We start from the raw sequence: 12,776 nt of genomic DNA, 5'->3' as shown, positions 1-12,776 counted from the left end.
TAAGCTCCCCCCTCTCCCCTTGGCTACATTAACTTAGTAACAGTGTTTTTTTTCTCAGGCCTGGCACTAATTATGTACTTGGAGGGTGACCCTCCCAGGGCACCGCCCCATGAACTGCTGTAATTCAGGTCACCTTCTCCAGGACTCATCTCTGTACTTTGTCTATTTTCTCATCTTCTTTCTTCAGGGTAAGCAGCGTTTCCTTCATCCATTCTAATCCATAGTATTGGTTTTTTGCCTTTTCAATATGTTAGTGTCCTTCCTAGTTGTGGGCCTAACTCCGGGTAGAAGCTGGAGGTTGGAGAATCAATTGGCACCCACTGGTGTGATGTTGAACTGCTCTGTTCTTACTGTGACACTTGCAGAATTATCTCTGGCTGAGCCTGAGATAAACCTGTCTAGTGATCCAGGCTGGGTGAACGGGTAACTGTGGCAGTGCTCAAATTTATAGTGGGTAAACCATGTTTACCGTCAGCTGTGTTTTGGTGAGAGGTGCTTGACGAGCAAGTGGCAAAGACAAGATGGACAAAGTAGTGACCTTTCATTTAAGCAAAAGTTGCCTGGAATCTTGTCTCTCTCTGAGTTTGTGTCCTCTAAAAAGCTACCTTCTCTGAAATGTATTTGGGAAATTGTGATTAGTCTTCACAGCAGCAGCCTTTCCTGCTGTTTGTACTAGGTTATATTCCAGGATGTTCCTAGAAAACTGCTTGTCTCCATAGGACAAGAAGGCTTGTTCTTTTGGAGGTCCTCTGTAGTCTTAGGTTGCTTTCTTACCTGTCATTAAGTAGTAATGTGCCCAGCCCAGTCAGTTCAGGGTTTTTTTATACTTTCTCTCTGTTGTTTAAAGGTAATTGGAAGTTTCTTGGTTTTGTTTATGATGAACAAAGAGAGTTGCCAGAGACAGGCAGTTATTCATTCTCTGTCACTTTTATCCACTTAATGACTATGTTTCTGCTAATGAAGAAACTGTTGGCCGCATGCATTTCTTCACTACAACACAAATCCTTACAGGAAGCTTATTATTCTAATAAATTTCTATTTTAATTTTGCAACATCTAACATTTTTTCCTTAGGAATATTGCTAGAAATTTAATCTACTAAATGACTAGTATATCCAATGGTGGTTTTCATGAAGTAACATATTTAATACTTTAAAGTTGTAACAACTGCATGAGCTTGTGTTTGAGTCTGGTCACACCCAGCAGTTACTTGCATTTGTTCAGAATGGGTGGATTTAATTATTTGCTGTTTACAGCAGTCCAAGCTGTCTTTGGTGAGTGACATTTCTGGAACATAGTTGTATCACATAAAAGTTGCTTGTAAGCAGTTTAAAATTAATTATCTTGTTATTTTCTGGCTTTTAAGTCAGCATGGTTGGTAAAATGTATGATTTAGGTGGCAGCCTTAAATAGATTTTTCAGTTGAGGGTGAACAGGTGGATAAACATGGTTATATTGAGCACATCATAGATATGTGCTGGTATGTGTAGATTCATATCATAGGTATGAATTTAAAGTGCTGTTTACAGACTTGAGTTGGTATAGTTTCTAACAGTAAAGTTTACTTCAATAGCCTATTTAATTTTCCTGAAAGAGCAACAAGTTATGTCATAGATTATTCTTACTAAACACTTTTTGTCTTGTATGCAACATCATTATTTAACTTGGCAATGCCATGTATTGAAAGTTAAGATGCCTTTTTTAACCAGAGGCTCATTTCCCTTTCTACCAGGAATACTTTGCATCCTATTGTGAATACTGTTCCAATGATTATAACTTTGGTCTAGGAAATGGTTGCTTGAAAAATAAGGCTGAATTGAAAGCACTAATGAATCAGATGAAAACAAAGCTTGCTAAAAGCTCTCATTCTCTGGTTGATTTTAAATGCTCACAAATAAAGAATGGGTCGCCTAATCCTGCAAACGGTTGTATTTCATTGAGTGACCTTTAAAGCAGCTGTTTGACTGCACAGCAGTGTTGGCAGGAGGAGTGCTTGAGTGCACCTTTCCCAGTGTTCAATACTTGGATGGTTCTTGACCATTCACAGAGGTGCCTGTAGTTCCTTAATTAGAAACAGATGTCCTAAATGAAAAGGATGATTGGAGCAATGTTAGTGGTTCAACTGCTAATAGCAAATTCCTGGCTATATTTTGAAGTTCAGGAGGATATTTTTTTGTATGTGTAAAAAAACCAAATTTCTAAATTATCTGTATACAAATGATTGCAGATTGTGATAAAATTATATATTTGACTTGAAAGATATCAATTCCTTATAGTAACAATTTTCATGAAATGTACATAAGTAGAAGATATCTAAAAGATTTTAAGAGTTTTTGTTTGTATTTGTTTGTATAGATATGTATGTATATTCGTATCTGCACTTGCATGTGACTGCAGGAAAATTCTAAAAGCTGAATGTGTGGATGCATGCTGCATTGAGTAAGTTTTTTTGAAAGAAGGCCTTCTTTTTTTTTTTTTTTTTTTTTTTTTTTTTTCAAATATTTCCCTGATCTGCAGGAAAGGAGCCCCTTGGGAAATCATTTTAAAATTCTGATAGTCATTTCTTCATTTGTATATACAAAAATTGATTAAAATTATCCCAGAGAATGCCTGCTTCTGCTAAATAAGAGCTAATATCATTGCTTGAAATTTATTTTAATATTTTTATATTTTTAATAGTCACTTTTGTTTGTTGTTTTACTGGCATTAACCTAAGAAAACAACTTTATTTGTGAAAGTTTTCATTATCTTAGTAAGCACAGCAGAAAAATAAATTGTAATCAGCATCTGGACAAATTAGTTTCAGCTGTTGTATATTTTGATTTCTGGAGTGTGTCTTCTCTCATTTCCTCTCCTTGCCCCACTACATACCTCACTAATTTACAAATATATCTTTGTTTCTCTATTCATCAGATCAACATTTCCATTCTCTTCTTTTCTGAAACTTCAGTTCTGCTTTCTGCCTTAGAAAGTCCTTCTCTCTTTCAACACTTCTGTCTGCTACAGGCCTTTGAGCACTGCTACTTTCTCTTTCCCATTTATTTGCTTTCTTTAGTCCTTTGTTCATCCCCATCATTCCAATGAAACTGTTTGTCTTTAAGTCTTCACTGGCCTTCTCCAGGTCAGAAACAATATTGTATGTAGTTTTATATAGATATAGATGTGTCGGAAATATTTTTTTAAGTGAATCTTTCCTTAAATGCTGACTACTGCATTTTGGTTCACTTCATGGAACTAAGTAGGAGCAATCTCAACAGGTAATGGGCATTCTGTCCACAGGACCAGACTAAACCCAGCTGTTAAGCTTAAAAGCTGCTGAAAGTATGTGATACAGATGTCAGATCTTCAATGCTGGCTCTCTGTCTACTGATGCAATTCTTTTGGTGCAGACCATTTCCTAATGCAGATGTGTGGCCTCTGCTGCCTTGACATCTGTTGCTTCTCTGAGCTTTGCTGCTTCAGTCTTACCTGTTTCCATACCTGGAATTTGGTTCACCCCAACCTAAAAGCAGGCCTCACCCATGTTCAGCCTTCATCCAGCCTTGCTTACATCTAGGATTTCTAGGTGGGTACTCCCTTAAGCTGTGACAGAAACTGGTCCTGTCTCCACTTCGACTATCACAGCTTCTTGTGTTGTGTTACTGCCAGGGTGCTTTCCTTGTGAAGTAATTATCTGTTTATCATCTTTCCCATTGTGCGTGAATGTCATTCTTCACCTTCAAAGCACTCTACACCATTGCACTCATCCAGCTATTCTCATAATAACCTAATTTTTTTGCAAACACTTTTCACTGAGTACACCATTTTATCAACAGCTGTCTCTTGCAATTGTTCACTTGTTGTGTCTTTTGTGTGTCATAGTGTCACAGCTGAGTGTGTAGCAGGATCTCTGTTTCAGAGTAAGTTTCCTTCTTCGGTAAATATGCTGTATTTTGCTTCAGTTGTACAATACAAGTTGTATTTTTGATTTCCAAAATCAGATTGGTTTTTCAAAATGTCCTTGTACTTAGCAAGTGTTCATATATAGCTGTGTTAAGAAAAGTCCATACACATATGTATGTGTGTTAAAAAGGTGTTTCTAGCAGTTTCACTGGTAATGTAATTTCAGAAGTGGGATCTGTGCCTAAGAACTAACCTGTTTCAGTATACTCTGACATTATTTAGGCTTACTTTAATACAACACTCTGGAATGGAAAAAACTTGTCTCCTGCAGCTGTTAGACTTGTAAACAAATGCTTCTGCATTCAATCTTGTTTTCTTTAAGAAACTGGTAAAAGCTCAGCTGAGGTATGGGAGAAATCCTTGGCATTTCTGAGCTACATGTGCTTACAAAATTAGCTAGTATTAGTTGCATTTCTATTTGCCTGTGGTACAATTAGTACTCTTTGTATACTACACAGTGTGATAGCACTTAAGTCTGGTTGGACAGTAGGAGTAATTTCTTCACAAGGAAGGGTAATGAATTGATTAAACATTGTAATGGGCTGCCCAGGGAGATGGTGGACAAGGTGTTTAAGGATTGGATGTGGTACCCAGTGCCATGGTCTAGTTGGCATGGTGGTGTTTGGTCAAAGGTTGGACTAGGATGATCTCAGAGATCCTTTCCAGCCTAATTGATTCTGTGATTCTGTAATCCCAAGTTTTTTCCAGGTGACTCATTTCTGGCTACAAACTCTGTCTAATTACCATCTGTTTGTTAATTCCATTTTACATCTTGGGTTTGTACGTTTTTCAGGGACAGGGCTCTCTTCCTGATAAAAAAGAAGTGCTTGATTCATATGGTTGCTAGCAGTATGTGTTCACTGTGCTGCAAGATGCAAATTAGGACTGTATCAAAGCACTCAGTTTGAAATTTCATGGAAGATAACCTTTACATCCAAATTAGGCAGTGAATGCTTGCAGAATAGAAAACGAACTCTGCCATCTGAGGATAAGTTATTCAATGATACTTGGGGGAGGCTTTTAAAGTATCTTTTCTGTTTTGGGTGTATACTTGCACATATAAATGCAGAAGTCACTTATCTCTCCCCAGTGAAAGCACACACACAAAACATGCAGTTTTCATTACTTAGCTATTTATCAAGAAAGATTTATTTTTTTGTTTCCTACTGCCAATTTCAAAGGAAGAATGCTCAGAAAATGCTTAACACACTAATTGAATCAGGAAAATCAAAGGGGTCACCTGTTGGCCATGTCTGTTTTAGCTGTCTGTTTAGGTTATATTTCAAGCTGGGTTTGTTTGTTGGGTTTTTTTAGCAACATCTGTTCTAACTCTTGGTTTTTTTCTAACTCTTTTGTGTGGAGGGAGGATGTTTATGGTATGTTAAACCATTTGTTCAAACTGGCTTTGCAGCAGCATCAAAGAAATTTGAAAAGCAATGCCAACTTTTAAAAGAAAAAATGTCCAAAGCAACAGAAAGTAAATATGCCATGCCTTGGTTTTTGGGGGATAATTAATTAATACATGAGGATTTTTACTTTCAAGTAACTCTAAGGGAAAACGTTGTTAGCATAAAAGAAATAAATAATTTTACTGAACATTACTGAAAAAAACCCAGCTTTCTGTAGGGTGTTAAAGCAATTTCAAAGAAAAAGTATTAACTTGAAATTACTGAATATTGACCTGTTAATGACAGCTTGTTATTAACAGTTGTTACCTCCTGGCCATGCTGGGGATGGTGTTTGATGGTATTTGAAGAAGAGATATGCAAAAAAGAGGACTTTTAGGTATTCTTTAAGGAGACCTTAGTGTTAAAGGCTATCCAAGAGTGATCAGACATGTTGTGATGGAAGACCATATGGATATTTCTCGTAAGTTGGTCCTTTGTGAATACTTTTCTGAGTGTTTTTGACAGTAGAAAGTTCAATTCATTCTGTTCATAGGATTTTGCTTCTGAAGCTACAGATTTCTTTTATTTTTTTTATTTTTTAATTTTTTGTTTTCTTTTAGTTTATCGCATCTGGATTTAGTTACTGGATATTGCCTCAGCAGTGCAAAGGAGGAAGTACAGAATTTGGATTAATGTAAATGTTCTGATCTAGGAAGATCAAAACATACATAAATAACAGTCTTGTCTGCTGAGTGTACAGACAGTTTGTGTACCAGATGATTCATAGCTTTGCTGATATATCTGCGGGTTTTCATGTTTTGATTTACATCTTAAAAGCTTAATTAAAAAAAAATCTACAAACTGGCCAAGCAGAAATGTTAGAATCCAGATGAACAGAAGCCTTTTCACTGTAGCCTGTAGCTGAACAACTTCTGCACGAATCTATAAAGTTAGTTTTAAAATATGTATTTCTTGAGATTGACAGGATTTTTTATTGTTTATGTTAGTTTTATTGTTGCACACTTGCAAACATTTGTTCTTGGTGCCGCTCTTTTCCAGCATTTTTGCGTTCTGTGGTAATTAATTATGCCTTCTGTAATATACAAGTGACTTGAAATTATTGAAACCTGTCTTAAAATAATCTTTTTACTTTTCTGTCTTTCTCCAAAAATAGATAATATACTTGAGAGAATCCCCAGAAGATGTGTACAGGCTTATATTGTCAGGAAGTGTTTCATATCTTCCTTTCAGGTAAATAACAGGTTGATAGAACTTTCTGTACCTTGATATTTTGAAGAAGGATGTAACATTTTTCAGTACTAATTTTTGCTGTGTTGGTTTTTTTTTGGGGGGGAGGGGGGTGTTGGTTTTGTTTTGGGAGTGTTTGTTTGTTTGGGGGGTTTTTGGTTGGTTTTTTTTTTTTTTTGTGGGGTTTATTGTAGTTTTGGTTGGTTGGTTTTTGGTTTTGGTTGGTTGGTTGGGGTTTTTTTTGTGCTGAAGTTTTGGGACACACTCCCTGCCTGAACTTTAGGTACTCAGTGAATCAGAGGTGTTACCAGCTGGTACTGAAGTGTACAAGCAGAAGGTGAAGCAGCCACAGTGCTTTTTATCCACTCATTGAGCTTTTTGATCTACATTGCTTCTCACGTGGCAGAATGATTTTGTGCCGGTAGCTGATAGTTAAACATACCAAAATATCTGTCATTCAGCACAAAGGGCTCGTAATACTTAATAGCATTATTTATGCTCAAGACAGCATCTGCAGATTGCTGCACACATTTGACAAGTGGAAAGTTGTCATCAGTGCATTCCAGGAACCTTCTGCATTGCCTGTGCCCTACTGTGCTATCCCTCCAATAGATACCAGAGGTTGCAATTCCCTTTGAGGACCACGGCCTGAGAATGTGAGGCTGCTTTTGTCTGTCTGTAGAAGGCTTCATCCTTTTTTTCTTTCTCATCAGGTGGTCTTAGAGACACCAGCTGCTACAATGTCACCTTTATGTGTCCTTTCTCTTACTTGAATAAGGTTCTATATTTCTGTGCCCTGCTAATTTCTGCCCCTTTTCACACTGATTCATGAGGATGGAAAGGATATAAAAAAATACTGGAGACAGCCCTCCAGGTTCTTCAAAAGTTCTCCCTCCTCTCAGTTTTATAATATGAACATTTTTTTACTTGCTAGAAACATTAGCAATTCTCTGCGGATAAGGGCTGCATGGTCTCAAGGTATTCTGCCAAGGCATAATACTCTCTGATGTAGATTCAGTTTTATTTATTTACTTGACTGTAGTATTCCTCTAGAATGCTTACTCTGTGGTGCTTATGGAATTTGTAATGGTCACCAACTAAGAACATGCAATTCCCGGATCAGCAGAATTAAAAAACTTGTAATTGAAAGAAGGGGTTTTAATGAAATCAGTTTCTCCTCTTGTTTAAGCATAAACTATTTATGCATCTTAAGGAAAATATTTTATTATATTTACTCAAATGTTTATCCTTGCAGTCCATGTCAGAAATTGAACATTTCAGCTTTACCAAAACTAGTTAGAGTAATCTTACTGTTGTATCTGTTAACATAACTTATTTTATGTTTTGTTATTCTTGTAAGATTCAAGGTACAGGAAAGGAATTAATCATTTGACATAATTACTTCCGTGTAATAATCATTATCTTAAAGTAATTTTTAAACAGTTTTAGAGAAGTATCTTCAATTGCTTTCACTTGGATTAAAATGCAATAATTACTGTCTTGGTCATCATATCTTACAGGGATGCTTCCTTTGGTACTTGCAGTTTTCATCTGACATTACTGGACTGTTTTCATGCAATAAACAAGGTCAGTAAACTAGTATTTTTCATATTTCAAAAAGTTAGCTAAATATTGCCCATCAGAAAAAGAGGGCTTAGGAAGCTAGTATCCAGTTAGAGCTGTGAAGAGGCAGATTTGCTGATTGTTGCCTGGTTTACTGTGCATTGTGCATTGTAACAAAAGTAGGTACAGCATCCACAGAAATCAACTAATACCTTATACAATCAAATAGTTAAGATGTTAAAGACGGAGTTTGCGTTTTACTTATGTAATCTTTCAGGACAGTAATTCACCTCTAATCCTAAAAGTTGTGTGTTAGGTTTATTATATACCCCCTGGTGTTATGTATTAGGCTGAACACAGCCTTTGAAAGTGGTTTTGAATGGGCTTGCTATACACTTCAGGCATTTGCAACACATGCTAATGATTTCAAGTTTTGCTTTAGTAATAGAAATACAAATTTCTATCTACAGGGATAATGATAAACAAATGTTAGGAGGTAGGTGCTTCTTCTTTTAACAACAAATTACCATAATCTAGTTTTTATAGCAATATAGTGGTGAAGTAATGCAACATTGAAGGATAGGGGAATTAAAACACATTCTTTTTAGTCTGTATGAATAGTGAAATGGGGAATTCTGCAGCACTCTACTGTACTATGGTCTTTTGTATTATGGGTATCTCTACCAAATACTGATGTTTTTGCTGGTTAAGTCAGCTTTTTGAAGATCTATCAGCTTTTTTGGGTGTTTTGAAATTGGCTACTTGTATTCCAAGACTGGTGCATTGCTCTTCTTGCTGGTGAACGGCAAGAAAAGCTACAAAAGATTACACAGTAAAAGAGAAAATTAGAATGTAGTATTTTTAATATCTGTAGATGTGGGATTTATCTGTGTTTGTGTTTCCTGTTCTAACAAGTGGATAAGCTGTTAGTTACCCAAATGATTGCATTTTTTATACAGTGTTAATTATTATGGTTGTGGCTAATTATGGGACATCATGGACTCACAGTAATATCTACTTAGGACTTTGTGACTGCAAACAATTTGAAGTCAATGAAGATACTAACAAATAACATTTATGCACAAAAAATATTTGCAGTTCTTGAATGCAGTCTTTAGAATCTACTCATAGCTTCAATAGATATTTTTTGCTGGTTCTTTTTATTTTGTGCACCTAGCAGTAATAAAAAGATCAAATGCTTCAGTAATCTGGGATTTTCATAGTGATTCAGTGGAAACAAAAAAAGTCGATTTACTCGTCTGACTTCACTTATATTGAAATTTACAAACCTGTTTTGAACCAAGACTGAGTTGATCTGTATTTCTTAAATTGTGTGAAGAAAGAGGAGAGTGTGTATTAAGGGACTTTATGGAACCAAAAAGAATTATAAACTGTCCTCATTGAAGAGGCATCTCTGTTAAGAGCTGTGTTCTGAATTTTAGGCTTTGCAGTATGGTTTCCTGGATTTTAGTACGTTTGATGTAAATGAATATGAGCATTATGAAGTAAGTGTTCAGTGTCAATCTTTTGATTTGCTTGCTGTTACTAATGCTAAAACAATTGCTTATAAATTGTGCTGTTCTTTTGTAATATTAAGTTCCACTTCTGTTTTGTCTCTTTAAGCTATGATAGTTAAATAAAGGTGCATGGTCAGAGAGAGAATACTAAAATTCAGATTAAAGCGTAATTATGCTCAAACATGGGGGAAAGCAGAAACCAAAATGGAAAAAAAATGGGGATTTCCGTTATTATTTAAACCCTGGATACTCTTGAGCACTCTTGATGAACAACTAAAGGGCATACAAGCTCAAGTCTAACTGAATGCTAGAGAACAATCAAAGTATGTATTTGAGAACACACGGGAAAGATGTAATAACACTCTTTGAGGTAAAGAACAAAACAGGGCTGGGAAACTCCAAGCGCATAAAATTCACTTTGGGACATAGGAAATTATTGTGACAATGTTGGACTACAGCTCTTGACTGTATGCAGTCTCAGAAATGCAAAGCTGCCAGATATCTGTAAAGAGAAAATTAAATGTTCCTAGAACTTAAAAAGTCATTATGTAATTTGTGAACAGAGGTAAGACCAAGGCCATAATTTAGAAGCATATAAAAATTTAAAAATTGGAAGTTGCCTTTCATCTGAAGGGCATCAGTTGTGTTGTTCTAAAACTGATTTAGAAAGACAGAAACATGGAAAAAAGTGAGGTTGAGAGCATCTGTTGTCCTCATGGTGAAAAAGAAAGCAGTCAACTAACACAACTTCCTTTGAAAAAATTGTACATCAATTCTATCTAGCGTGTATTTTGAAACAATAAGGAAAAACCTGAAAATACAGGGATAATGATAAACCAAGCATTTTCTCTTGACAGAGAGCAGAAAATGGAGATTTTAACTGGATAATACCAAACAAATTCATTGCCTTCAGTGGACCTCATTCAAGAAGTAAAATTGAAAATGGTATGCTTAAAAAAGGAGGTGGGGGATACAAGCCCACTGCTTTCTTAGTTGATTGTTATCAGTAAGAACAAGCTGTAAAACCTGTTCCTCAAACAGTGTGTTTTTTCCCTAGCTCTTTTCCTTTTATAAGAACACTGGCAGTAAAATTTTAATGCTTGGTTTAATTGTATCTGACCTAGGTGATTGTGTTAAAATTCCATTTTCAGTTATTCTATTTCTTTGTGTTGTCTCTATTTCGAAAGTGTTTTCATATCTTGTTTTTTAGTCTTTTTTTGTTTCTGCAGTTTGAGCCTTACTCTCTTTTTTTTTTTTTATGTTCTGTTCTCAAATAGGCTATCCCCACCATGCTCCAGAAGCTTATTTCCCATACTTCAGGCAGCATAAGGTCACCACTATAATACGCCTCAACAAAAAACTGTATGATGCCAAACGATTTACAGATGCTGGATTTGAGCATTTTGATCTCTTCTTTGCTGATGGAAGCACACCTAGTGATACTATAGTTAAAAGATTTCTAAATATTTGTGAAAATGCTGAAGGTGTAATAGCCGTTCATTGCAAAGGTATGGTGTAAAAACCAATTTATATTACAAGTGATGTGTATAATTACAGTTCCTGAGGTATTTTGCAGTATAATTCTACAATATGGCTATTAACATCTTTGCCAAACTGCAACATTTCCATTCAAATTCTTTCTATGGTTCTGTTCAGCACTTCATATTCTAATTTTTTTAAGTTCCAGAAAAATCTTCCCAGCCATTCCCAAAATGGGACTGGGGAAAGTGAGATTTCCAATAGTAATAGCTCTTTCTGTTAGAAAGTGTTAGCACTTTCAAAGGATGCTTTGGGCAGGCATTTGAAGTCCTGTCGAGTTCTCTCTGAAAATACATGTTTAAATATACCAAATAATTAACTTTTGAAAACAGTGCAGCATTTTGGGGAGATTCCTCAAAATATATGAGTGTTCTTCTACAACCACCAAAATCTTCATCCCTCAGAAGTTCTTTATACTAGCTTGGGCATGCTCTGAATGTCCATTCATTCAGATTTAGACTGCAGAGATTTTAAGAGCATGCCCAAGGCAGCTAGTATAGTTATTCAGTTTTCTGTGGTTCTAGAGGCAGTATGTTTCCCTTCCCACACCATCTTTAATAGTCTGTCAGGCATTTCTTCTCTACATCTTTGCATCACTAGTGTACCTGATAACTCTGTGATTGAAGGAGACAGGCCTTTTCTTAACCTGTTTGCTTTGGACCTGGAAAGACTGCATTTTTCTTCCTGGATCTGCCATCCATTTGCTGCATTTAACAGAATTATACTGGAAAGTGAAAGAATTGTTGAAACCAGCATCTTGACTGTGGGGAAACAAGTGCATGCTCTTATTCTTCACTGAGGTGATAAATTCAGGCATATCACTTCATTGGTTATGCCAGAATATTGAGTATCAGTGATAACAAGTGCTTTGTTTTCACTCAAATTAAATTATTCTTTGATAGATGTCATACTAATGGTGTCTAGCCTGCTCTTACTCTTCAGGAAGTGTAGAATGCTGCAGCCTGTTCTTAAAGCTGGGCAAGTCATGGAAAGTCCTGTGTGGTTGTCTTGGCTGTTGTTTTATATAGAAGATTTTACACTGGTGTTGATCAGTCAATTGTTAAGTGAGGGAAAGTGGTGTGGATTTGCATTCACAGCAAGTGATTGAGGAGAGAAGCCACTTAGCTGGAGCTGTCCTTTGCTTCTCATGTTTCCCCAGATAAATAGAACTGTTTTGAGGGCCATTATAGATAAGGTTTCTCATGCTGGAGTACTTTCTGCCTGTGCTAGCTAGTGCCCAGACTTGCTTACTGCAAAATTTGTCTTTTTATTGGGAATTAAAGAGATCAATTAGAGGAGAGGCTGGAAGAACAGCTGGTTTCAGTGCAATGTATGATTAGTTTGCAAGAAGGTGCTGTGACAATTCTGAAAAGGTCACGTGTTTTATCCCATGCATAAAAACATTCTCATACCTTCATGCATATTCATAGATAGATAGGTAAATAAAGATGAGCTAAACTTACGAATATTTGTAAAGTTGCTGGCTTTGGAAGGTTACCTCACTCAAAAAAACCATGATGAGTGTGTTTGTAACCTTGTATGTTAAAGATCGAAGGGTAAGTTTCCCTTACCAAATTTGG

The 12,776-nt window shown here is 36.1% G+C and overlaps 1 protein-coding gene across 3 annotated transcripts in view; it reads left to right on the top strand.

The window, feature by feature from the left end:
• Nucleotides 1-12,776, top strand: part of CDC14B (cell division cycle 14B) — a 43,698-nt gene that overhangs the window by 15,217 nt on the left and 15,705 nt on the right. For all 3 annotated transcript variants that reach the window (XR_014227267.1, XR_014227268.1, XM_082301058.1), the window contains exons 5-9: nt 6,504-6,580; nt 8,098-8,164; nt 9,583-9,645; nt 10,515-10,602; nt 10,935-11,165. Coding sequence is in view for 1 of the 3 variants with exons in the window: in XM_082301058.1 (XP_082157184.1) it covers nt 6,504-6,580; nt 8,098-8,164; nt 9,583-9,645; nt 10,515-10,602; nt 10,935-11,165 (526 nt within the window). In the remaining 2 variants the exon portion in view is untranslated. The remainder of the gene's footprint in view (nt 1-6,503; nt 6,581-8,097; nt 8,165-9,582; nt 9,646-10,514; nt 10,603-10,934; nt 11,166-12,776) is intronic.

The sequence above is a fragment of the Coloeus monedula genome (assembly GCF_965178545.1).
Source record: "Coloeus monedula genome assembly, chromosome: Z".
In the NCBI taxonomy this organism is placed as follows: domain Eukaryota; kingdom Metazoa; phylum Chordata; class Aves; order Passeriformes; family Corvidae; genus Coloeus; species Coloeus monedula.
This window is presented reverse-complemented; position numbering and strand designations above follow the sequence as displayed.